The sequence below is a fragment of the Boleophthalmus pectinirostris genome, unplaced genomic scaffold (genome assembly GCF_026225935.1).
Source record: "Boleophthalmus pectinirostris isolate CB_2022bp ecotype Guang Dong unplaced genomic scaffold, ASM2622593v1 HiC_scaffold_15, whole genome shotgun sequence".
Taxonomy (NCBI): Eukaryota; Metazoa; Chordata; class Actinopteri; order Gobiiformes; family Gobiidae; genus Boleophthalmus; species Boleophthalmus pectinirostris.
The window spans coordinates 26,484,776-26,511,826 of NW_026571070.1; the positions used below are offsets into that span (position 1 = coordinate 26,484,776).

At 38.8% G+C, this 27,051-nt stretch overlaps 1 protein-coding gene across 2 annotated transcripts in view; it reads left to right on the top strand.

Annotated features, from left to right (window-relative positions):
* The first annotated feature begins 6,303 nt into the window (after positions 1–6,303).
* cdh7a (cadherin 7a) overlaps positions 6,304–27,051 on the top strand; it is a 406,174-nt gene continuing 385,426 nt past the window's right edge. Inside the window, exon 1 of one of the 2 annotated variants that reach the window (XM_020930759.2) lies at positions 6,304–6,540. In XM_020930759.2, the coding sequence (XP_020786418.2) occupies positions 6,304–6,540 (237 nt within the window). The remainder of the gene's footprint in view (positions 6,541–27,051) is intronic. The other variant, XM_055150893.1, reaches the window with a different exon arrangement.

Here is a 27,051-nt window from a genome sequence, read left to right on the forward strand (position 1 = left end):
GCAGTTTTGAGAGTCGCAGGTTGTGGTTTTTGGACGTGCTCCCAAGTGGCACTTTCATGTCATAAAAGAGGTGTTTTTTAGCATTTTTCCTCTTCTATTTCACATTGATATACACGGTAATCAGTACACAGTGTATGGCAATGACTGAAATACAAGCTGTTAATGTTTCAAAGACACTATTGATGTTACATGCTAATAAAAATATGTGCATTTTATTAGCACACGTTCAGCTGTTACACACAATGTTTTAACTAGTTGTTTGTATTGGGACTTTTTTGTAGTTTTTGTAGGGCCTGGGTTGCTTGTTTTGGAGTTTTTTTTCAAAGGCTTGTTGCTTTCTGAAAATCTGGCAACCCTGCTTATGACTCTACCTGGACAACTGAGGGATTACACGCTTGGGTTGTCAAAGGTTTTGAAAATCTGACAAAATTCGATCCTAAAACTAGTATTGAAACTAAAATTCATACTCATTTGAGCAGGTATCGATACTAAAAAGGCACATTCCCAGGATAGAAATGAACGTTTGAAATGAAACATAAGACCATATAGACTAGTATACACCTGGATACTGGCTTGAGCGTCCCCCTGGTTTGAAAGTCCCAACTCGAGTCTGCCATTCTCATAACCCCCTTCTCCCTCTGGACGCCCCATTCTCTCTGGCGGCACACAAGTAACTGGCATGTCCGGGAGAGGGGGGACATTCTCGCCAGCCTTTAGTAGGTAGACCGCGTCACACATTGTAATGTACTGAGTTAGAAAATCAGCATTCTATATCATAATAAAATAAAATGCGAAAGTAGCGAACTAAATGTTTGGCCTTGTTTATGTCATTTTACCGATCTTCCTGAAGCGGCACACATTTTTTCAGTCTGCAATATCAATATAATCCTCATTTGCTTGCAGAAGTTTACTGTGAAATTGGATTTTAAATATTTTTTTTCTTGTTCCTCATGTCCTATAGCATCTGTAACTGTTGTTTTGGAAAGAAATATTAATTATTTCCTTACCTGCCAAGAATGTCATTTGTAAGCAGCGCAACACAAGAAACTTAAAAAGCTACAGAATTAGTTCAAAAATCATTCAGAATGACTCTTAGGAAGGTCTTAACTATGTATTTAATTGAAATATGTAATATAAAATCCTGAAATAGTAGAACACAGAATTTTCTACTGGTGGACTGTGTTTGAGAGCACATCATTTTCCATGTTTTGTTTGTATGTATGAACAAATGTGTTGAGATGTAACTGGCATGTGTAATTAATACAATATATTAGGGATGCCGCGATCACATTTTTTTGCCCCCGAGTCCGAGTCATTTGATTTTGAGTATCTGCCTATAGCGAGTCCCAATCCGATACTTCTATAAAAATGATGAAATGAACTAAGAGCAAAGAATAAGCTCCAGGATGGGGAGACCAGACTGTATTGATTTCAATGTGTAGTATTTGGGCTGAACTTGTGAAAAATCAAATGTCCAAAACTTTAATTTTATTTTCTAACCATGCACCATCATTGTTGAAAATCTGTACTTTTCACAGTCTGGTCTTGAAATGTGTAACTTAGTAAACTTAATGAACTGGACAAAACAGGAACCAGACCAGAATCAGATCAGACCTGAGACTCGACTCTGCACAATCTAGAGTTTGTATATTTGATATTATATGGAAGCCTGTGCATAACATTTGAAACATTTAGGCTCGTCTATGATATCCAAATAAAACAAAATCTTTCCAAATAAAAATGAGATGACAGAAGCCCTACAGCCTCTCTCCCCCCGCCGCCCTCACTCCCCCGCACCGTCACCACATCCACAAACCCAGAAACCCACAGCGGAGCACGCACCGCAACATCGGTCCCACCGCTCAATAGACGCTTCATGCCGCTTTTCCTACCCTCTCCCCGCCAAAAGCGCCAACTCCGTTCTGCAACATGCAAACAAACAGCGCCGTGAGACGACACCATCGGCTGTGCAGGTGCGAACACGGGCCACAGAGCCACAAGTAACAGCACCCGAGCACGACACGGCCTAAAAGTCTCATGTATATATATTAACTAACTTTAATAAAGGGTGCAATTCAGGAGGACTTTACATAGCTTGGGGACCTTCTATCCAGAAGGACTTTCCAGCTGATTCCCATACATCCATAGACAGATAGAAGGCCACACGGTAATATAAAAGAAAGTGCTATGATTTGATGTTGAAAATTGCATTCTATTGTCTAAAGAAAGAGTGTTTTTATTATCATTCTTAATCAAAATCAGTACTGACTATCGAATCTATTCCTTAGTATCGAAATTGAGTTTGAAATGTTTGTATAATGTCAACACCAGTACACCAGCAAATCCCCAAAAGCAAATAACGCATACCTCTTCTCACTGTTGATATTTCTGACTGATTTTTATACAAATCTCCAACAATTTTTCCTCACAGGGGTCCATCTAAACCCCTCTGCTGGGCATCTGGAGGTCGTATCCCCCTGCCCGCTGTGCTGCTGACAGATCACATTTATTTTTAATCTGGGCGATGAGAGGCTGCCACACACTACAGATCATGTGGCTTGTTAGAGTAGAGTGGCTAGCCCCGTGTCCGCAGCCGCTTCCAGTTCCTATAAGAGAAAGAACACAATATAATGACCTTGGCGCGGTAAAGCCTTGGTAATCGCAGGTAGGGCACAACGTTGTTCCATTATTATTCCGTGCGGTGGTTGTTGTTGTTTCATTCCGTGTCAAATCTCCCCCACTTTTTGCCTGATTAACATTTTGACCCTGCCCGCTGGCTCCATGTGTCTTCAAGGGCGGGACATTGATCGTGTTTATCATATTTATTGTACGGCAGTGGTACAGGTCGGCCAGATCATACAGGGCGACGAAGAGGACGTATCGTTATCGCGAAGCTAGAAACTGCAATTTTTTTAAACTTTTTTGGACACTGGTCTTGGTCCTTTTCCAATGTTAGGCTTGTAATCAACAGTTTTCCAATGCCAGGATTTTGTGTAATCTTTTCGAATGTGTTGCAAGTACTCACCTTGATATATATTACTGTGTTTATTTTGCTCTTTCAGTTCATCTTTTCCCCATGATAATGAAGTAGTCTAGTGGTGAGCAATAACCCCAAATACAGACTTCACGTTTTTGATTTGACCACAGTTTTTGTATTTAATATCAGACATTAAAGCTTAAAGTTGCATTGTGTAACTTTTCCGGTGGAGGGTCCGTCAGTGGAGATGTTATTGCTTTGTCTGGAATGTTTCACAGTATGGATCTTCATGGAGACCAAATCAGACCAAGTTACAGGTCAGATCTGTGGAGAGGCATCCCTGCTCGCAGTCAGAATGTCTGTTTTTCTAAGTAGTTTTGAGCTATAAACCCATCTGTTATGTAATGATGTCTCCATAGAAACAACCAGGTGAAGGACCCTCAACCAAACAGTTACATAGTTCACGTTTAAGGGATAACTGACAGAGACTGACCAATAGGAGGAGTGCGTGTGGAAAAGTGTCTGTGTTTGAGCATAGAGCTGAGTTTAACAGAAAAGCACCAAATCACAATAAGACAATGTTACCAAAATAGTTCCCGGGCCAGGCAGAACCACATGCTTTGACAAAAGATGAGTGGGATTGGAACCGAATCCTCAGAGACTCAGGTGCTCAGTTCAGGTAAAAACAAACATGGCGGCTTAGGGGTAAAAAAAATAAACATAAAACAAAAACAGAATCACCAATAAAAGCACTGAAGTGTTACTTATGAGAACGTTATGAGAATTTTAGAGTTGTCTTCTCCATTTGAGAGACACGTGATACAAATGAGCGGCTGTGCTTGGACTGTCCCAGGTTTGGACAGAGGTTTTTCACGCTGGATTCAGACAGAATGTAGAAGGGAGTGGCTGCTCAGGCAACTAAAATACAGGGTTCCTACTCTTTTTCACATGACTTTTTCATGACCTAAAGTGAATTTGATTTTATGGCACTCTACATGTGTAGAATTGAGCAAACTTTTAGGGCTAAATATGAAATGTTAATCTTTTCCACTCACCTTATGGTATGATATTTTTTTAAACATTTAAAATATTGTAAATGCATTTATTGTCGTCTCTTTTTAACAAAAAGCGCATACGTTTGGAAATAATCATAATAGCCTAATTATAAATTAACAGAACGCTGTAGTTGCGTGAAAGAGATACTAAAATTGTAAGAGTGTAATGATATCCAAGTGTCATGATACAATATTTTCATGATATACATCTTATGGTACAATATTTATTGCTATATTTTGTGGAGGCTTACAAAACTGACAAGACATAATCCAGAGAACTAAGACATAAAAGTGCTTAGAACTGTTATTTCTTCATGTAATCTACGATCATGGTCTATATAGTTCCCTCTGTTTTTTTTTGTTTTTGTTTTTTTTTAGCCGTTGCTGTACCATAACTCTTAATTTAAGCAAAGAGACTTGTAATTTCATGTATTGTGTTGGTCCACGATATTACTGTGAGAAATTTAAAGACACAGTATCACGATATTTCGGTTAGTGTTACATCCCTATAAATTAAATTACATGACATTTCCAAAACTTTCATTGAATTTACAAAATCCCATGATTTTTCCAGGCCTGGAAAATGACATTTTCAATTTCCATGACTTTTCCAGGATTTCCATGACTGTGGGAACCCTGAAAATAGCAGAACGTCAAAGGATCAGATCATCATTGCTCAGCCTTATAGTGAAGTACTTAAGGCATAATACACAAAATACTGCATTCTACAAACCTAAATATTATTCTCTCTGCATTTTGCTGATTGGCTTATGTAATACAAAAATTCTTGATGTATTTTTAGTGTTTTTCATTGGCAATGATAGAAATAACAAAGAATTTTAAGTCTAATCCTATGGAGTAAGAAAGCTGTCAAAAATATTCGTGCGCATAAAATGAAATCCGTGCGTATGATATGAAACTCATGATGCTCAGCTGAATGGCTGAATGAAAGAACATGTTTTAATCTAAACAATACAGAGAACCTGATATTTGCTAATTAGCCCTGGGATAACATTACGTCGGATGTTAGCCAACTGGCTCCACTATGTTATCTAACATATAGGTGCAATTTCCCGTTCAAAGGAGGTGTTTCTACACAATATTATACAGCAGCGTTCGGTTCCCGAATTCAAGACATTTTTACAATAGATTTTAATGAACCCACTTGTTGGTCGCTGTTGTAGCTTCTTGTGCTATTACTCTGTTTTTACCCTCTGCTACGAACTTGAGCATGCGCAGTCTTGATCTTGATCGATGTTTTCTTCTGCTCGATGGATAATGTCTGTGAAGTGATGACGTATTTTTGACAATAAAGTTCCGTCTGTGAATTCGTATTAGTACTGATGAAAGCGTAATCGTAAATTTTCATTTCGTGATTGTAATTCATGACGTCGTAATTTTTCAATTCGTATTCTGATGGATAAAATACACACAATATATTTTATGTACGACTGGACTCATTTGAGAGTTTACAAATATTTATTTTATGCGCAACTACAGCCAAATACGCACGGATTTCTCGCACGAATATTTTTGACAGCTTTCTTACTCCATATAATCCAGTCTTGGTGCATTGTCAGGAAATTTACTCCAATGGCCCAAATCTCTCCATGACTCAGACTGTAAGAATTACAAGAGAGTTGCATTTTAGCGTCGTAATTTCTCCTTTATCGCTATAGATTTTATCCGGGATGTCATTGCTAAAGGGGATAGTAATATGCAAGTGCTTTTTAGTTACCTTTAATCATCACCAATTTGAAACTGCATACCTTAAAAGCAGCCATGCCTACTGTTTTGTATTGACGCCTCATCACTTCACCCAATTTCTCTGTATTGAAAAATGTCATTACCGCCGCATCTCAGCTTATTGCGGCCTCCAAGCTGTAATTCTGCTGACAGCACTTCTGACTTTGCCTCCTCTCTCCTCTTTGTGTTCTGTCCCTTTCCTGATAGGTGCCAATTATACAGCGAGCGCACCCGAGCGTCCCCTAGCCACGTGTGACCCTGTTAGCCGACTATAATGTCAACTCCCCGGGCCGAAGCTGGAGAGAGAAAGACGGAATTACCTCGCGCTTAATCGTCCGTCAGGAAAAGACAAAAAAAGATGACCGAATCTGGACTCTTTTGCAACCTTTTCAACTGACGAAACCCGTCCAACGCTGGCTTTGCTCGGACGGTGCGGATAAGCCCTTAAGGTTTTGACATTTCCATTTTTTTGCTCAGATTTTTTTGTTTTGCCTCTGCCCCGGACGCTTTTGGAGCTCGGCCCAGATGTCGGGGTGGTGTAGCGGGGGAGTCGGTAGGGCCCTGGCTCTCTTGGCGATGCTGTTTGCCTGGAGAGAGATGGCGTGCGAAGCGTTGGACGCGAGCTCGGGGGAATCGGACAGGCCCCCACAGGCAGGGGGCGACCCGTGGGACGTCCTGCACAGAAACAGGCGCAGCTGGGTATGGAACCAGTTCTTCGTGCTGGAGGAGTACACCGGGAATGAGCCTCTCTACGTCGGAAAGGTAAGCGATGTGTGCATGTGTTGATGGTTCTGTGCTGTCATGCTATGTTTTGTTTTGTGGGTCATATGATCTTTATCTGTGGTCTTTAGGGTTTTTTGGAATGAGGTATTGGAATGAGCGAAAGATGGATCTCTGATAATACTGAGAGTAAAAGTAACACGTTTTCAAATATGAATCTCTTACCTACTTGTTGAGAGATGCACAGTTTTAACAGATATACAAATGCATACTGTTAAAATATCTGCACATTCACAAGAGGCTAATCCTCCAACTGGGTACTTCATGGACCATGGATCAGTTACAATGATGTCCACTGATCTTCACAGGTTTCTTCTGTCAGTAGGCTACATGTCATAGTCATGAACAAAATTAGAGATGCACTGATCCGATACTGGATACCAGCGCCGACACTGAAAAATTTGCAGGATCGGATTTCGGCTTCCAAATATTATTTCAGCCGATATTTTGATTGGATGTATCGGAATGTAATAAGACAATTTATTGATTGTAGTCGTCCAGAAAGTCAAATATTTGAACTTTTATTTATTTGAAGTTGTTCTATAGTAGAGGTCTCACCCGCACCCGCATTATGCATTGTGTGCCCGCAAAGAATTGTAATTTTCATTCCTGCTCCCGCCCACATCTGCAGTATTTTGTCCGGTTACCGGCCGCAAATCCCGCAAATTGGGGACGTTTGGTTTGTTAAGCTCTACCAAACACAGAGAAGCCCAAAGAAATTGTGCGTGAGATTAGACCATGTACGCAAGTTTAGGCTGCTTAAATTTTTTTATTAATGCCAATTAAAATATCGAGCACACTAATCATTTTTGTATTTTAATTTACACTCATATTTAGTTTGCAGGACTGCAGTTTATCATCCCACCCGCCCGCTCCCGCATTGTGGAGTCCCGTTCCCACCCGCTCCCGCAATGAGCTTTCAAAATGTGTCCCACGCCGCACTGTTTTGCGTCGGGAGGGCGGGGCTCTATTCTGTAGTTCCTTGACAGATAAATAACAGCTCCATAACTCATTTAGATCCATTTTTATTTTATTTTAATTTTTTTTCACGAAATAAATGCTGTTTTTAGTCTTTGCACTGGTATCGGCAGATAAAGCTTGGTGCATCCCTAAGCAAAATATTTAAAACTATTTTTTGCTGATTTCTAATGATAGTAGCCTAAAACCATTGGGGGTTGCTGTATAATTTTTAAATCATGGCACTGTATTTAATCTGTTATTTTGAAAACAGCATATTGTAGAGAAATTCCAGGAGGTCCAATTACACAATGAATGATGTTTTTAAGTTCGATCTGATTAACCAAAGCCCAAACAAACTGTGTTCGTAGTTTGTTCGAGGCTAGTGTATACCCAAATCTAAACAAGCCTTGGGCCTTTTAACCACTGGTATAGTCCAGGCAGCTAGTCTCCAAAACTATAGAACAAAACGATCTTACCTACTGAATGGCAAATCTTTCCTGGGGGTCCCAATATTAGCGGAGGACATTACCATTCTGCTCACGGCGTAAGATAGAAGATTCATAACGCCTTCGCTCTATGTCACTTCAATGTCATTTTCTCCCCTGATATTTGATGTTGATAATTACATTTTCTTGCTTCATTCCCATTGATTTTAGTATGTGCTCAGAACGTGTGGAAATGGGGTCCGCTCCGAAAGCACGATAAATTACAGTTATAACATGTACCCAGGTGTGATTGACTGTCATCACTTGTCATGAGCCTGTATTAATTTGACATTTAACATGCTACCCTATAACCTTGACATGACGTGGAAAAAATACATATTTACAGATTGAAAATATTAAGTGAAGTCGGCTGAAACGGCGCTGGTTAACATTAGGGCTGCCTAAAGTATCGAAAATCAGACACTAATTGAAACTAAAACTAATATCCAAACTGGATACTCAATTGTGCAGATATTGATACTAAAAAAGGCACATTCACAGCTGTATGAGAACAAGTATAAGACCAAATAGACTAATCATCCATGGACCACGATGGAACCTACCTGGACAGTGTTATAACAGTTTAAAAATATAGTAATATAAAAGAAAGTACTACAATATAAAGGTCCAATATTGCAAAAAAAATGATCTTTTAGCCATGTTATAATGCTGTTTCCTCATCAGAAACATAGCTGAAGTTGTGTTTTGTTTCATTCACACATGTTTGAGTAACTCTTTATTATTAGTAGGTACAGGTATTCGATAAAATTTTCTCGGGAGAAAAAAACGGGAGAATTAAGGATTAATCATTAATGTTTTCATATTAAAATTACCATCATTATTATTTCTATTACTAATCTGTATAAATAAAATCAACTTTACAACATATAAACCATAACCACTATAGAGCCACATCAGCCCATTTGACATGATAATCTGTTTAATGCAGCTTTGACACATTTGTTTACGTTTTACAGAAATAAAACTTAAAACCACATGGCTCATTTGCATAAACTATAAGCACTGAAGAAAAACTGCTCGCTACTTGTGCCCTGATGTGGTTCAGCTTGTGTTGGTCTAAAGGACATGACTGTGGAATATGATGAATATGTTTTCAGAGATCAGACGTGTGCAGGTTTAGCACAGTTCTTTATTTAACATAATTTCACTCACTTTATTTATTTTACCTACTGTTGTTATGAAAAGACTGAAAAGTGTTTGTCTTTTGGACACATGCGCACTCAACATTATGTTGCTGTAATTGGCATACTGCGTTTACATGCACCATGACGAAACCAGGACACTCAAAAAACCCGATCATACCCGGGACACTGATGTGAATGTAAACACACTCACTGAGTGTTACAGTGATCTCCAAGGAGCCAGAGCCCAAACGTGGGACTGTGAGGCTGCAACTCCAGTGTTCGACAAATCAACAAAATTCTTAATGATTACTTATTGATTAGTTGACTAATCATGCCCATCCCTAATTATTAGTCTGGCTACATCACCAAAGCTTAAAATGCTCCAATTTGTGATGTTATGAAGCAGCAGTTTTCAAGTTGACAGCTACCTTTTACCTTTAGTTCAATAGAGGATTCAATAGAGATTCAATTTCAATAGAGAAATTATCCAACCGGTTCCAGTGAAGGTGCATGGAGTTTAAAAACACAGTGGAGCACATCCTGTATTCCCACTTGACATCAGAAGGTGGAACAGAGTGTTTTCAATTTGAGAGAAGGCCTGCTTTAAACATGTGAAAGAAACAAAACACGACTCCAGGTGTGTTTGTGATGAGGAAACAACATTATAACATTGATCAGAGAATCGTGTAATACGGGCCCTTTAGCGTTAGCCTCGTTATTATTATTGATTGAGGGAATAGATGGGACATTTTGCATAGGACTGTAACCTTGAACACAAAATAAACAAATAATAGCTTGTAGTGTGTAGATACAGAGTTCACATAGACTATTGAGAGCAGTACTGAATGACTACATTAGCTCCAAGAGAACATTAGCTTGTGCATGCATTAGATGTGTCTTTGGGGAATAGTGTGTATTATTGACGGTCACTTGTCGTACTAGGCTGTGTATTCATATGGCGTTTTCCATGGGACACTGTAACCTGGACAGATGGTGGAAAATCGTTCACTCACTCATTTCAAACTAACCATAAGCTTTATTTTTATAGTAGCAATGAAAGTAGGTTATTGCATGTAGGCTACATGAAAATAAATAAATAAATACTGGTAATCTGACCCTTCACTTTATTGAAAGGTACACTATGTAACATTTCTGGTGGAGATGTTATTGCATTGCATGGAGTGTTCTATCTTGCATAGTCAATGAAAAACATGCATCCTTTTTTTAAGTGGCCTCGTCTCCACTGATCTGCACCCGTAACACGATCTGGTACTGGGAAGTATAAATATTTTCTTAAACAGATATTAGTGAGAAAGTTTGAGATTGACAGGTCTAGGCTAACGTGATTCATCAGCTGGTTTCACTTTGTGGAAACCGTCTGACCTCGCAGCGTTGGAATTCGTTCGCTTGATGGTAGGCGAGTACTTTTTTAAATTTAACCACTGCTATTTTGTCATGATGTATGTAATGCGCCACTAACGGGGCTAACTGGTATATTAAGCTTTTCCCAAATCCCATAGGAAGAAGGACAATAACATCTTTCCTCTTGATAAAATTCACTGAACATTCTCTTTATTCTGGTTTTAAATCTTCGATCTTGTTGCCAACACAGAATGTATGGCTCTTTGCTGATTGGCTGGTGCCCGAACTCGCTCTTCGAGGGTTTTTGCGAACTGTCTAGTGTATTCCGATTCCTGACCTAGTCACTGGAGAGAAATTAAATTGAGCGGAGGCACTAGGTGGTGCCAGCTTGACTAGGTCTAGGCTACAGAATCATTCAAATGCATGGTAACCGAATTAGTCCATTGGTGTCAGTTGGTACAAAATTAAAAGTGAATCTTGGGTTCTTTGGTTCTTTTTAAAGACAGTACAGGAGGAGATGTTTTTACCTTGTTGACGTGATTCGGCTCCGAGCTGAGAGCCATCTTCAGAACTGTCACTGGTGTTGGTGGTGACATGTCGTTTATCAGCTGTTGTTACTTCCTGTGGGTGTGGTCAGTCTGATGGACCTGGCAGGTCGCTCAGATTGACCACGCCTCCTGTTGCCCGGTGGTCTTTGGAGGTGAAAAGGGGAACTCTGTCAGACAGGTTCTGAGGTTGGCCTGCAGCCAGCAGCGGAAACCTGTCAACAAGGTAAATACATCTTCTACAGTCTTGTTTTTATAAAGAACCTGTAAGAAGTTAATGTGTAAAAGAAGACAAAACAACTGCTTCTGGATTAAAAGTGAATCTGGTCTTGCACAACACTAAGCCAATGTCTATCTGCCCCAAATCCTTAAATTCACTTGTAGCCTTAATTATTGTTTATTCAACTAAAGCGTACTTGCATTCCGGAACAGTATTAATAGCCTTCCACTGAACTGCATCTTAGAAAACTTAAGCCAAGTCCCCCAATAAGTTAAAACTGCTAACATTACTGGGACAAACGCTTCTTATATGGGTGACCTAACGGTGGCTGGAGTCTCGCCATTAGTCATCCAAAGCATAGGGGATATATAGTGTTAGAAAACCAATTCTCATATCTTTCTTAGACCTATTTCCAACTCTGTAGAACAGGGCTCCTTGCACCTGTACTTCTTTACACATATCAATAAAAGTATAGTATAATGTCCGCTGAAACTGGGACACAGTGGAATATAACACTTTTGTACATTTTTGCATTGCCCTATATAGAAATAAAACAGGGTGGAAGAAGTACTTTATTTTGTCACTTAAGAAAAGTATAGATACCGGAGCAAAAAAAATAAATTAAAAATTCAAGTAAAAGTAAACATACCACATGAAAAATAAATGAATAAACAAACAAAAAAACAACCTTAAGTAAAAGTATTAAAGTTTCCATTTAAAAATATACTGAAACAGTAAAAAGTACAATTATTCAGTGCAGTGTTTGAGATCTGATAAAGCTTTTCTCCTTGTGTTTTTTTTTTTTTTTTTTTTTTGTATATTTGTGTTCCCTCAAACACATGAATATGCTAAAAAATAAACCCCTCAGCATTTTCATCAGGTCTCACACAATAATAAATAATGAAATAATATATATTTTTATTTAGAGTCCTTCTCTCAAATGTCGTAAAGTAAAAGTATCTACTTAAAAATGTACTCAAGTAAAGAACAGATAACTAAAATTTGTTCTCAAAGGTGCAGTTTTAGTGGTGGGTCCGACAGCAGCTTCTGTCCATGGAGATGTTACCTGGTATGGCATTACACTTATTTATCTCTACGGAGTTACATGTCAGATCTGTGCAGTGGTGAGCCCATTCATATTAAGAGTGCAAGTTTTAGTCAATAAAAACCCGTGTTATGTGAGTGCAAGATGGATACGTTTAATGCCATACTATTAAACGTATAGAGGTCTGTGCAGGACTGAATTTTCCCAAAAAGAATTGTAATTTTCAGTGTCACTGTCGCCCCCATCTGCAATACTTTGTCCCGCTCCCACTCGCAAATCCTGCAAGATAGTTTCGCTTTCTTAAACTCTATTCAACATGGAGAAGTGGAAATTGTCTAAAATGTGCACGAGATTTGACCATGTCTGCAAATTTAGGCATACATTCAACATTTATTCATTTTACTTTACACTCATATTTAGTTTGCGGGACTGCAGTTTATCATCCCATCTGCCCTCTCCCGCATTGTGCAGTCCCTCTCCCACCCGCGCTCGCATTAAGATTTCAAAATGTGTCCCGCGCTGCACTGTTTTTTGCGTCGGATCCCGCGGGCTCTACTGGGAAATTCAAGACAAAGCAACAACATCTCCGTGGAGACAAGCAGATGACGGACCCCATACCAGAAAAGTTAACTACTTGTACTTTGTTATGTTCCAATATTGCAAACGAAACAGCAAAATGCATACTTGGAAGCAATATAGAGAATATAGAGAATTCCTCTTGTAGCCGGCTGAGGTAGATCCTTACATAAATGCGTCTGGAAACCACTGCGCAACATGACAAGGTAATTTGCATTGTAATCTACGGTTAGAAAATCAGCTGGGTCTTTGTTGTAGGTGTGGATGTCCATAAATCAGTGTAATGTATGTCTTGGCAGGTAAATAAATATGAACGCGCCTATATGGCATTTAGAGCCTTACATAAATGGTGTAGTTAACGTTCAATCACTGTGACAGACAGTGACTAATTCTGCATTTTTAATCTAGGGAAATATAGGTTGCTTTGTCCTGGGGAAACAACCCACTGCACTCATGGTAGAAGGTGCGCAAATGTATACGATTGCATAAAACAGTTGTATGCTGAATTAATGTGCAACGTCCCAAGGTTTGTATCTTGTTATTTAAAAAGGGCCCCGTTATGAATCGATGTGGGTCATTAGGCAAAAAAAGTTAAGATGGCTCGGTTCTAAAAATGAATATAATCAATAGATGAAAATAACTTGTGGTTTACACTGAAATGAAAAAAGAAAAGTTTGCATTTCAGTGAATTCTAAATATGCCAGAAATATGGAGTGGAATATGGATTAGAATGTTTTCACCTTATAATTAGACTTTGCACTTTCACTTTTTAACATATAACTTTAATGGTAATCCACATCTAATTCTAGACATCAATATGCATAAAAAAAATAAAAAAAAAAACATTTACAACTGTTACTTTACTAATTAGCCCAGGATTATAGTTAATGTGTTGTATACAAATCATGCATATTCATATCTTGCATGTTTGGACCTGCTGTTTTTCAAATTTAAAGGGCTATTTGATTAAATAAAATGTAAAATGTATGTACCTTAAGTAACAAACTGTGGGAGAACGTAACAAAGACATTAGCAGGTCTTGTGGTCATTAAAGGCACTGTACCTGATTTTTACTGGCCTGATTCATCAGCTGGTTTCACTTCGCATTATGATTCGTTCCCTCGACGGTAGGTGGGTACTGTTTTTCATTTAACCAATTGCTGCTATTTGGTCATGACATATGTAATGCGCCGCTAAAGGGGCTAACTAGTATATTAAGCTTTTCCCAAATCCCATTGGAAAAAAAAACAACAACGTCTTTCCCCTTCACCAAACATTCTCTTTGTTCTGGCTTTAAATCCTCGATCTCGGGAATCGTTGCCAACGCAGAATGTATGGCTCTTCGCTGATTGCCTGGTGCCCGAACTCGCACTTCCAGGGTTCTTGCAAACCATCTAGTGTATTCCGATTCCTGACCTAGTTACTGGAGAGAAATGAAATTGAGTGGAGGCACTATTTTTACTGCCAAAAAAAAAAAACAGAACAGCAATCCAGACCTATTCCTCACTTTCCTAACACATTCACTAATTATTCACCACAATGAGATCATAATTACAGTTTTACAGTCGCTCTAGTGCTAACAATAACTAGCATGCTAACGGCACACTTCCTGGTTTGCGGAGGAGAAAGCGGGCAGCACACAGTCTCATTTTGACCACAAGAGTTACTTTTACAAGATATCTGTAAACAAATTAGTACAGACTCTTTCATCTTGACAAACTACAAGATATACATAGTTATTAGAGTTGTTCCCATTTTTTTTTGTTCAATTTTTTTGGGATCTGATTTGATACCAATATTTGGCCTTAGTATATTTGCTGATACCGGTACCAGTCCAGTACCACATGGTGTAATAAATAAATAAAACTACTAAAAGGCTACGTCAAAAGAAAATCTATAGAATAAATCTGATTTTGAGAACTACACTTCAGTCAAACATATAATGATTTTGACCACAATTAGTGCTGATTTAAGCACTTACACATTTCTAATTCGTTACTTTCTACCACAGTGATTGATTGATTGATTAATTTATTTCAGTCACAGGTATATTCTGACATTATTTCACAGACAGTCATATTTAACATAAACAGACCAAAAAGGTGTAGACTGAAGTTTAAGGTTATTATGCCCACACTTTATTCCTTTGTCAGAGCGTCATCTTGACACCAGTTCATCTTCATAAATACAGAAAGAGGAAACAAACAAATCAGCAACAGTACAACAAAGTACTAAGTATCATAATTCACGTATCTGCCCAGAGATAGACGCTTAAACTTCTTTTTAAAATGGAAGTGCTGGATAAAACCAACAGTGAGTCTGGTAAAAAGACGCTCATTCTTTTACACGTGGCTACTAATGCAGAGTAAACAAAGTTGCTGCACTCTCTGTAGCGCACGTTTTTCTAAGTTCAGCGTCCGCACCATGTAAAAGCTAAATGAAGGTATCAAGGAGGTAACACAAGTGTCTTTTCTGTCATTATCAGCATGTTTTAAGAGTCTGTAGAACCTCCATAATCTGTGTTTATGAATCGATGATTTGGGCTGAGTACTTATCGATACCGATTCCTGAAAAATGTGCGGTACTGGAACTTTTGCCAGTACAAGTATCAAAATTGGAACACCCCTAGTAGTTACCTGTATGTAATTTAGTGTAGATAGTTACACGTTTGATGCAGTTATTAAGCTCTGCACTGAAGATATTTTTTCCCCAAACTTGTATCAGCTCCACACTATATCTCTATCAGCTTTTTACTATCCCCTCTTGTTGTTTGTGAGGTGTATCGAGGAAACTCTAGAGCTACATTGTATTTCCTTAGTGCTAAGTGCAATCTCCATTCTGCCAGATCTCAGTGCCTACAAATCATATATTTGCACAGACATGGTGAAAAATGATGGTTCCGTACAGATGCCAGCATTACTCACTCAAGTCGAAAATGAAATGCAAACCAAACCAGTGCATTATAAATCTGTCAAACACTCAGAGCTTTCCATCCAAACTTTACTCTATATTCTGCAAGTTTGAACTCTGTTACTTTACGAAACTTTTGTTGACAGGAGATGGAAAAGCCAGGCTTTAAACACCCAAATGTTCGTTCTTCCTTTGTGAGTCAAGACCAATATATGATAATCAAATTCAGTTGCGTATTTAAAGGTTCTACGTTACGCAAAATTAATTCTTGTGAGTGTTAAGCCTTATTATAATGTTGTTACCTCCTCACAAACAGACCTGGAGTTGTGTTTTATTTTATTCACACATGTTTAAGTAACCGTTTATTTAGTCTGTCTACATCTTCAAAGCTTAAAATGCTCTGTTCAAATTTATAACGTCATGTAGTGGTATTTTTCAAGGTAAGAGCTACCTTTTTCTAGGGGTGTAACGGTACACAAAAATCACAGATGGGTACATACCTCGGTTTTGAGGTCATGTTTCAGTTAATTTTCGGTACAGTGCAAAACCATTTGCTTGTTGTTTATGTGTGTGTTTATTAAACCCACAATTTGTTTTAACACTATACAAACGAGAAAATAAAATAAATGCAATGTGCTGCTTGGTAACACTAATAAGTTAAATAAAATATTCTCAAATAAGCAACAATTGTAAGAAATATTATTAAAACAAATACATTTCTTGTAAATAGTAAACAAACTTTTCCAAAAGTAAAGTACAGCACTAAGTTTTACTCAATCTTCATATTTTTGGCCAGAAAAACAAACTTGTCCACATTGCCTGCAGTAAGTGCAGGTCTGCTGGTAATTACAACGTCCCCAGTGGTTGAAAATACCCTTTCGCTAGGGTCAGAGGTCACAGAGGTTCTGTGCTGGTGAAAGGTGAAAGTGAGCACCGGGGTGTAATGACCGTAGTTTTGCAAGAGTTCCTGTGGTTTGGAGGGACATAGTCAAGTTGGGGGGCAATTGTTGTCAAGGCGGCCCTAACTATAAAGCGCTGCGGGAAACAGTGCCGCCCCAATCACGGACGAGTTCCCTTGTGATTATTAAAGAACCGCGCCTTTGTGTAGCTGCACATGTAGTGGCAGAATGTAAACACACACAAATTGTGCGAATTCTCTCGTGCACAGCCCTGTACTGAACCAAACATCCTGCACTGAAACGATTCGGCACAAATACATGCACGTTACACCCTTACCATTTACCTTACCTTTTGTCGTTAGAGATTGCCAATAATTTAAGAGAAGAACTCAGCCTAAATATACAGGATTTGTGTGTTAAATATGTGTGAATGAAACAAAACACTCCAGGTGTAACAGTTCAGAACAGCTTTATAACAGATCAGAAAAAGGCATAATATGGGCCTTTAACAGACAAACCCTGCATATATAGGCTGAGTTCTTAAATCAAACAGAAACACTTCCAATTTGAGACCTCACAAAGGCCAGGTGAAGGGGGAACAGGCTTCACATCAGACAATTACTAGTAAAAAAAGAAAAAGATTGTAGCTTTAAAGAGTGTAAAAATCCAGCTAACGTTTTACTCAAGCACATTTGACCCCTATGTCCATCACTGAATCCATACCACCATTAACAGCTGTTCACTTTATCCATTTCCCAAAACACCTCCCCGTCCCCATCCTTTAGCCGAGGTGAAAAGTGCAAGACTGCTAGCCGAGGTGAGGAGCTAGCTACAAATCACCGGGGTAACCGTCCGGCGCGCGCTCGAAAAATTCCCGACATCTATCTACATGTTGTGAATCCTCTTAATAGCGTCGAACAGCAGACTGATGGGTGAGCTGTCTGGGCTTTCGGCACTGCTGTACAAACCATCGACTCCTGCTCCGCGGAATGGGCTGTGCGCGGGGGCCAGATGGGTCTCGGATCGCGCTCTAGATCCCTGCTATCTCGGAGAGTTTTGGGGTCTTATTATTAAATTAGTTTTTGTCTTTCCGCTCTTCGGCAGGATAATCGCTGTCATCTGCATGTATTTGCCGAAGCCTGCGAGCGCGAGGCCATTTCCACACCGCCTCTGAACTGGATTAGAGTCTCCGCGAGGAATTAGGATACATTTGACCGTCCTTTTGTTGCTCCTTCATTTCAGTTTCTGCCAGAGAGATGCTGGGAAAGAGGTTTCAATCAGTGTGTTGTGTGTTTTTTTTTTTTTAATGACGTTTTTAGAGTTCAGTTAAAGGTCAGTTCCATGTCCACTCTACTAGAAAATATGCAGGCAATTGTGGGGAACGTATAAATGGCACACAGCAAACCGAAGGATTATGTTAGTTAAACGATCCCGACTTTTTGTACTATAACGTGCATTGTATCCCCTGCCTGTTTCCATGGAGATGTCATTGCTTTGCCTGGAATGTTCCACAGTATGACATTAAACAACTCTACATTTATTCAGTCACAGGTGGTTTTATCGCTCTGACTGTGAGCGGGGTCGCCTCTCCACAGATCTGACCTGTAGCTTGGCCTGGTTTGGTCTACATGAAGATAGCAAGGTTTAATGCCATAACGTGAAACATTCCAGACAAAACAATAACATCTCCATGGAGAAAAGCGTTTGACAGGCCCTTCACCAGAATGCATCTTTAAAACATGAAAATACATCTTGTTGCACTTAAAATATGAAAAATAAACAACTATTTGCACATAAATAAGAAACAAAACCTAATGTTGCTTGAACTAAGAAAAATACACACATATAATTGGTAGATCATTTTACTTGTCAAGTTGAATCTACTCAAAAAAGTAAAATGTTCCCAATTTAAGTCATTTTAACTTGCCTCGACATTGCCTTTTCCAGCGTAGACCCTTATGTGGTTAAGTAAATGTTTTGCCTAAGGACACAACAACAGTTTATAATTGAGTTACTGCTGGTGCCTGGTATTCCCATCGGCCTTTTATTCCAGGCTTAGAATTATAAGTTTCTATCTCATGCTTTTGTTGAAATTTTCCATAAATATATAAAAGCAGGATGCAAAACAATACACTATGTCTTCACAAACCTGATGCGATGTTGTCGTTGTAGTTTCATTAGAGGGATGCACGCTGATTGTGCTGTAATAACGCTCTGAAAGGGGAGTAACAGGGAGGTAGGAAAACTCAAAGCGTCAAAAACAAAACTGAAACTTATTAAACATTTTAGTGCTGTTTTCAGTGAATACAGCCAATTTCAAACCAGTAAAAGGTAACATGATGAACTAAATATGACATGTGTTAGCAATTCATACCCCAGAGAAGTGTAATACCCCCTCTTTAAATCTCAATAACTGACCAGAACACAGACAGAGCCTTATAATTTGGAGGAGACAATTCATTTCATTTCAATACTTTTGTTTGGGGACTACAAATTAGCTGCTAACTTTAGGAGTACATCAAAGATTATGTACAGCATACAGTTTCTGCAAGTTTACTTTTACCTTTAATGGTGCATTTTCTAACTTTTCTGGGATAGGATCTGTCAAATACTTTGTCAAATGTTAATGTCAAACTCAAATGCACTGAAAAATTAAAAATGGGACTAAGTCTGTAATGTTTCCTCTGTGTTTTCGTAATGTATAAACACTAATAAATAAATAAATAAATAAGTCTCTAAATCTACATATCTCGCGGGCCAAATATAATTACATTGCGGGTCAAATTTGGTCCCTGGGCCTGACTTTGACATGTCTGCAGTGTGGTATTAAACCTTTCTGTCTTCATGGAGACCAAACCAGACCAAGTTACAGGTCAGATCTGTGGAAAAGCAACGCCGTTCACAGTCAGAATGCTTGTTTTTTAGATATTTTTGAGCTTTAAAACCACCTGTAATTGAATAAACATAATGTAGATCTGTTTAATGTCATACTGTGGAACATCCCAGGCAGAGCGATGACATCTCCGTAGAAACAAGCAGGTGACGGACCCTTCACCCAACAATACGCCTTTAAATTAACATAAAAAATCTCATGAGGACAATAGCGCAAAGCATGTCAATACCGTATGCGTCTATCAAAACATTACTGCGTCCCTGAGTCTCCACTTGACTAACACCATTGTCTTGTCCCTGCTATCATTTGCAATTTAAAGAAAGAGGGCTTGCATGCCACCTTCAAGATCTTCTTTTGTCTGATTGCTTTTCTTGTTAGCGAATCCCCAAGGACCCGACCAGCCTGATTTCGTATTCATAGATGTGTCGAGATACGCACACGCCATATACACATTTGCAAGCTTTTTTTCTCTATATTCTTTCATTCTTCCATATATATTCATCGATCTTTTGATATTGCCGTCTGCGCGTGGCTTTTGAGTCTGTTGTCGCGCGATGGAGTGTCAGACGCGCTACATCTTTACACCTGACCTCTTGTGCAATCTCCGTAACCCTTTCCAAATACGAAAAATCAGATTCATTGACTCTCCCCCGGAGACGCCGCGAGGAGCTTGTCACATTATCCGCGGGCTTAGATCATAACTGTCACGTCGCGCTGTGTTGCTTTGGTATCACAAGGGCACCATACGGCATCAAAAAAGGCGCGAAAATAAATAAAAAATTGTCACAAAAAGGCCAGATGAGCCACCACGCTATTCCCCCGATCTGCTCGACACAAAAGGTTCAACAGTGTCAGAAAAATCTCCCCACTACAAATGAAACGTGCGCATTTTGACAGCAAAGCGCATACGGCGAGGTTTTCTAAGGTTTCGCAAGGTTTTGTTGTGTAAGCCAAATGACCTGAAGCTTGTCACGAAAGATAAAAATATTAACTGGAAACAAATCAAGGAACAATGATGAAAGCGATTTCTGACTGCTGTTAAAAGGTTCGGTGTCTCGGATCTAATATTAATAGTCTTCAATGGAAGTAGTACTAGTGGTGCCATGTGTTTTAACCTTGAGCTAACGCGTGTTCAGTCTTGAGTGAGTTTGCATCATTATGTACTGCTAGAGACGGATAACGCTAAGTCGAGTCATTTGAGGTAGCAGACTATCCCCAAGCGCCCAATTTCACAAGAAAAAGTAATATCTGAGGAAGTTCAAATTACTCAAATTAAGAAGATTGGACTTGATTTGAGTAGATTTCACTTGACAAGTAAAATTATCCACCAATGGAATATGTATTTTTTCGTAATTCAAACAACGTATGATTTTGTTTCTTATTTTAAGGTCTAGGAGTGTGGAAAATATAAAAATATTGATATATTGTATCGTTTATTGTGACGATACAGTATCAATATCGTGGGCTGCTGTATTGATATATCACCAAGAGTATTTTTTGGTATATTTACTAAATTATTTTGTTACAGCACTACAGTTTTGTAACCCGATTTGTCAACTGGCTTCACTTTGTAGAAACCATTTGACCTTGCAGCGTTAGAATTCGTTCGCTTGACGGTAGGTGGGTTCGTTTTTATTTAACCAATCGCTGCTATTTGGTCGTGATGTATGTAATGCTCCTCTAACGGGGCTAACTGGTATATTAAGCTTTTCTCAAATCCCATAGGAAGAAGGGCAACAACGTCTTTCCTCTTGATAAAATTCATCGAACATTCTCTTTGTTCCAGCTTTAAATCCTCGATCTCAGGAATCGTTGCCAACACAGAATATATGGCTCTTCGCTGACTGGCTGGTGCCCGAACTCACACTTCCGTTTTTTGCGAATGGCCTAGTGTATTCTGATTCCTGACCTAGTTGCTGGAGAGAAATGAAATTGAGCAGAGGCACTAGATTGTTGCTTATTTAGCAGAAGGAAACTCATTTATGCAACACATTTAACATATTCACTTAAAATGTGTGTGTTTTATATTAACTTTGCACAATACGTGGTTTAACAAAGACTTTTAGTATCACAGCCAGGATTTAGCCATTATTTTTCATTGAATCGTATCGAATCGATTTAAAACATATCAAATCAAAAGCGAGCTGTATCGAGATATGTGTCGCATCGTAGCCTATGTATGGAGGTCTGTATCGTATCGGCAACTTCTTATTGATACCTAGCCATGTTAAGGACAAAGAGTTGTTTATTTTATCTTCAGTGTAACTAGGTGTATTTTTTATTTCAACTATGACAACATTCCATTGGTAGATCGTTTTACTCAAATCGGTATAACATGCTCTTAATTCAAGTCATTTTAACTTAGGAGGCTTTTAGTTTTTGTAGTGTTGTAAAATGTTAAGATATTGGTAGAATATTTGACATTTCATTATTGATTTTTGAATGACATGTATTGAAGCGATCCATCACTCTTCAGATCAGAGCATAGATTCTTAAAAAACTGCTATATATTTGTGACTTTGTGATCAGTGTCATTCAGGGGTTGGTTACTCGATCAATATGGGCTGTTGATATGGGTTGTCATTTTCTCTTTGATATTGCTGATTTGTGGTACACTATTGATTAGTCAACAACTGCTGGTTTAAATGTATGTGTTTTGCTGTTGTCGCAGTGATCAGACTCAGTATTTGCTATTTCACATTGCACTATGTAACTTTCCTGGCAGGGGGTCCACAATATGCTTGTGTCCGTGGATAATGTTAGTGCTTTGCCTGGAACGTTGGTAAATGGTAAACGGTCACTTTTTTATACAGCACATTTCTACCTTCAAACATTCAAAGCGCTTTACGCCATGCAACCACCCATCCATTCACACACACATTCATACACCAGTGTACGCAGACACTAGGGGTGAGGTGTGTTAAGTGTCTCGCCCAAGGACACAACAACAGCATTCATCTGCAGGAGCTGGAATAACACCGTTCAGTGGATCTGATCACTCAACCAATGATGTTTTTTTTTTTTATTATTATTATTATTATTATTTTTTTTTTATGTAGTAAGCGGGATTCGAACGAACCTACCCACCAACCTTCTTACCAACCGAGCTACCGTCGCCCCAACGAACTACCCTCGCCCCACAGTAAGGCCTTAAACCAGGGGTCTCCAACCTTTTTTCTCCAGTGAGCTACCTTTATGAAGCAAAAATACCAGAGATCTTCCAATTTCAGCAGTCACAAAGAAACTGAGTAAATATAAGAGCCACGGCAAGCCTTAGATGGCGAACAGTAAGATGCCTATAATACAAAAACCATTGTCCATTTATCAAAATTATACTTTTACAATGGTAATTAATCAAATTTACTTATTATCCACAATACATAGAGTTCAGAAATCCCTTGGCTACTGGTAGCTTCTGAGCTACAGGTTGGAGACCCCTGAGTTAAACCTATCCATCATGCATTAGGCGTGACAGTAGCTCAGCAGTTGAGTGTTTGTTCACTGATCCGAAGGTTGGCAATTCAAATCTCGTTATTGACATAAAAGTCATTGGGAGAGCGGCTGGATTCACTGACCCACAGGTTGGCGGTGCAATTCCATCTCTCACAAATGAATGCTGTCATTATGTCCTTGGCCAAGACACTTAATTCACCTTGCCCCTGGTGCACGAACGTTTGAGTGGTTTTATTGCTTGAAAAACCTGTATTCATACTATGATCTTGGCCGAATGTTCTGTCTCAGCGGCGATAAGTATAATGCCATACTGTGAAACATTCCAAGCAAAGCCCAAAAACATCACCACAGACACAAGAAGCCACGAGAAAAGTCATAAACTGCACTTTAAAACCAAGAGCTGTGAAGAAATCATTGTATTAGAAGATCGCTAACAGCATAGATTTTAGTAGTTACTTATGCACAGAACTGTTGCGTGCATACTAAAGCCCATATAAAACCACTTTATGCTATGGGACTGCAGGGGCCAGTCTTCAATCTGTATGTGTCCTCAGCAGAGTTCTAATAAAGAGTGTTTAAATAATGACAGAACCAAGCAGACTCTTATTACTCGCTGTGGGCCAGTGCTTAAGAATACAATTTAAAGGTGAAATTTAGAACTTTTCTGATGAAAGATCTGTCACCTGCTTGTGTCTGTTTGGCAATGGCAATGAAACGTATCGACCTCCACGGCAACGAGCATTAGGCCAAGTTACGGGTCAGATCTGTGAAAAAGCAAGTCCGCTCAGGGTAACAATGCTTTAAAAACACCTCTATTTGAGTAAAAGGATCGCAAAATGAAAAGCTATACACACCAGGGAAAGCAGTGAGACAGGCAAGTGGCAGTTCTTCCCCAGAAAAGTTACACATTGCATCTTTAAAGGTCCGCTACTTAACTTTTTCTCGGGGTGTCCACCGTTTGCTTGTCTTCATTCAAATGTTATCTATCTATTGGTGTTTTATAGCTACATGTAGTGGACCAAACAGAAAGGTAAAGACAAGGTATAAAAATAAGTTTAAATTTAATAAAGTCAAAAAAGATATAATTTAACAAAGGCTCAAATTAGGCAAATTATCAACAAAAAAACGGGCCCAACTGGGGTAACGCAAAATCAAACTGAACAGAACAAAACTAACCCAACCAGACAAAGGAACAGGGGTGTTTAAATACTTGAGGACCAACTAAAGCTGAACACAAGAGGGAGGAATTAAACTAAATAATTAACTAAACTACTAACTTAATCAAAGTAACAAAAGGCAAATACTTATAATACAGAAAATAATAAGTGATAATAAAGTGACCTTAAAGCAATCTAAACAAACTAACTTAATAAAACTAACTAAATAGTGTTTCCCCTCCCTCCTTGTTGAGTCATGGTGGTCTCTTCCAAGGGTCCTCCGTCTGGTGCTCAAAAAAACAAAAAGAACAAATGTAAGTAAATCAGACTTATATTAAATAAAATGTGTGCACTCAAATTAGAATATAAGTCTAAATAAAATAATGCAATTAACGTAATGGAAATGAAATAATACTGACACTATGGAGTGGTGGTAGAGGTATCCACCACACTCCAGAAATACTTGAAAAACTTCCCTTCTTGGTCACCTCTCCACTGATCTAACCTCTATCTTGGTTGCGTCACCTACTTATCTTACTGAAGGTAGATACTTTTGACGTCCTACTGTGCAACATTCTATGCAAAGCAATAACTAGCTAGTCTAACATACAGAGTCTTTGTCCAGCATGAGAATAATTCTAATATCTACAATAATTGGGTCCATTATATAAGAAATCTGCACAATGTACATGTTTCCCAGACAACACAGACTTGATAAGCAAGTTGAACAGAATGTACTTACTTTTCTGTGTACTACCTGATGGGAAGGTGTGAAAATAAAAATAACTTTTCACTGTCATTTATTTGCCTGTTTCAAATACTACCAATGTCAAGTTATAACTAGTTTCCAGTCTAGGAAAATGTTTGAAGGACGTGTAAATGCTTTATCATTTAAAGGTCTCCAATCAGTCTCTTCAGTGAATTCTATTTGAGGTTTTCATAGAACAATTTCATAATCTCTCATTAATTAGACCTTTTTAAACCAGGAAAGTCTACTGCAGCACAGATAGAACATGCAAACTGGCACGGTTCAGGAATCGGTTTGGCAGGATTGCAAACCACCATGCCGTGGTTTTGGCATGGTGGTTGATATCATCTTGTGATATCATATGGTAACACAGGAAGAGCTCCACTGCATTTTTAAACTCCATAGACCTTCACGAGAATCAATTGGAGAATTTCAGCCCTGGAATTGCCAACGTTTACTGAACAAAATGTAAACGATAGCTGCTGTTATCTTGAAAACTACTACTTCAAACCATCACATTTTGAGCTTTGACACACTGAGGTAACAGCATTTTAACATGGCTTAAAGCTCACAACAGTAAATTTGTAATAGCTTAACTATTCTAATTCTTAGAAATTCTGCCAACCAAAGTAAACGTTTTGATTGTAATACTTTTAGAATACTGAGTTGAACATACATTTTTCTAAAACTGCTACTGGTTTATGTACACGTTGTATCCATATTGTCAAAAAAATTCAAAAATTATTGAACGGTTTCTTAGGCACAGATTAATTGGCGTGATGTTTTCGTGGCTAGTATATGAATTTAGGGTTCAATTCCCAGACCTGGGTGGACATTTCAGTGTGGTGTTGGAATGTTCTCCCATTTTAACATGGCTTAAAGCTCATAAGAGTGAATTTGTGTAATATATAGAACCTTTAAAATAGAAACTGTCCACTGATTTACCTGAAGAAAAACTAATATTAGCCCATAGCTTAACTATTCTAATTCTTAGAAATTCTGCCAACCAAAGTAAACTTTTTGATTGTAATACTTTTAGAATAGGCTTACAAAACATACATTTTTTTCTAAAACTGCTTGTTGTATTTGTAGATGGAACAAAATTAAAACGTTACCAGGTCAAAAATGAACTATGAAAGGCCTTAATTTGGAATAAAAAGAAATCAAATCTGGACTTAAAGCTATAAAAACTACAATAACCCATAGCCCACAGTTTGAGAGCCCCTGACCCTCTAGTGAAATAGACACACTCCCTGAGAAAAATTAGAATTAAATGAAAGCTTTCCCAGGTCAAAAATGGGCTACAAAAGGCCTAAAGCAATCAGAACTCAAATCTAACAGAACTTAATTAACTGTAGAACTGGAACTATACAACTACAATAACCCATCGCCTACAGTTTGAGAGCCCCCTGACCCTCTAGTGAAATAGACACGCTCCCTAATACCATCCCTTCAGCCGACCATGACAAACAAAAAGAATGTGTTGCACAATTCGGCCATTTGTTTTGGCTGGGAGCAAAAGGGAGTATGATACAGTCGGCTGCTACGGAATGGGAAGTCATCAATTTACCCTAGCGCCCCCCCTCTCCTTCCACTCGCATCTGCATTCCGCTTGGCTTTAATGTATTCTGTCAGATTCGAAATTTCGCAACCCGATGTCCTATTATGTGTTGGCGCCGTGCCTCGGAAAAGCGTGGCCCACCGGAATCAGCCACTGTCACATCGAGCCAGTGGAAAGAAACATTAAGGGAAACAACCAGCGCTGTGCAAATTGGTGATGGAGTTATTTGAACAGGGCAAATACCGGAGCCTTTAACAAACACTCTCTGGTAAACATAAAGTGATTAATATTTCGGCCGGGGAAAACCAGGGGGATAAATATTTGCTAATGGCGCGATGTGTCACTTTTGCTGAATAAGCTAGCTCGGCCAACCAGTCCCAGTCACATTAGCGAAAAAGAAAAGGAGGGGTCTGGAAAGTCTCCCGTTCAATTTTTCATTGTAATGGTTGTGTATGTAAATAGGGCAGTGTCTTACGGTGTCTTTGGTTGACTTTAGCTTTGTTGTATGCATATTTGTCATTGTCTAGCCTTTTG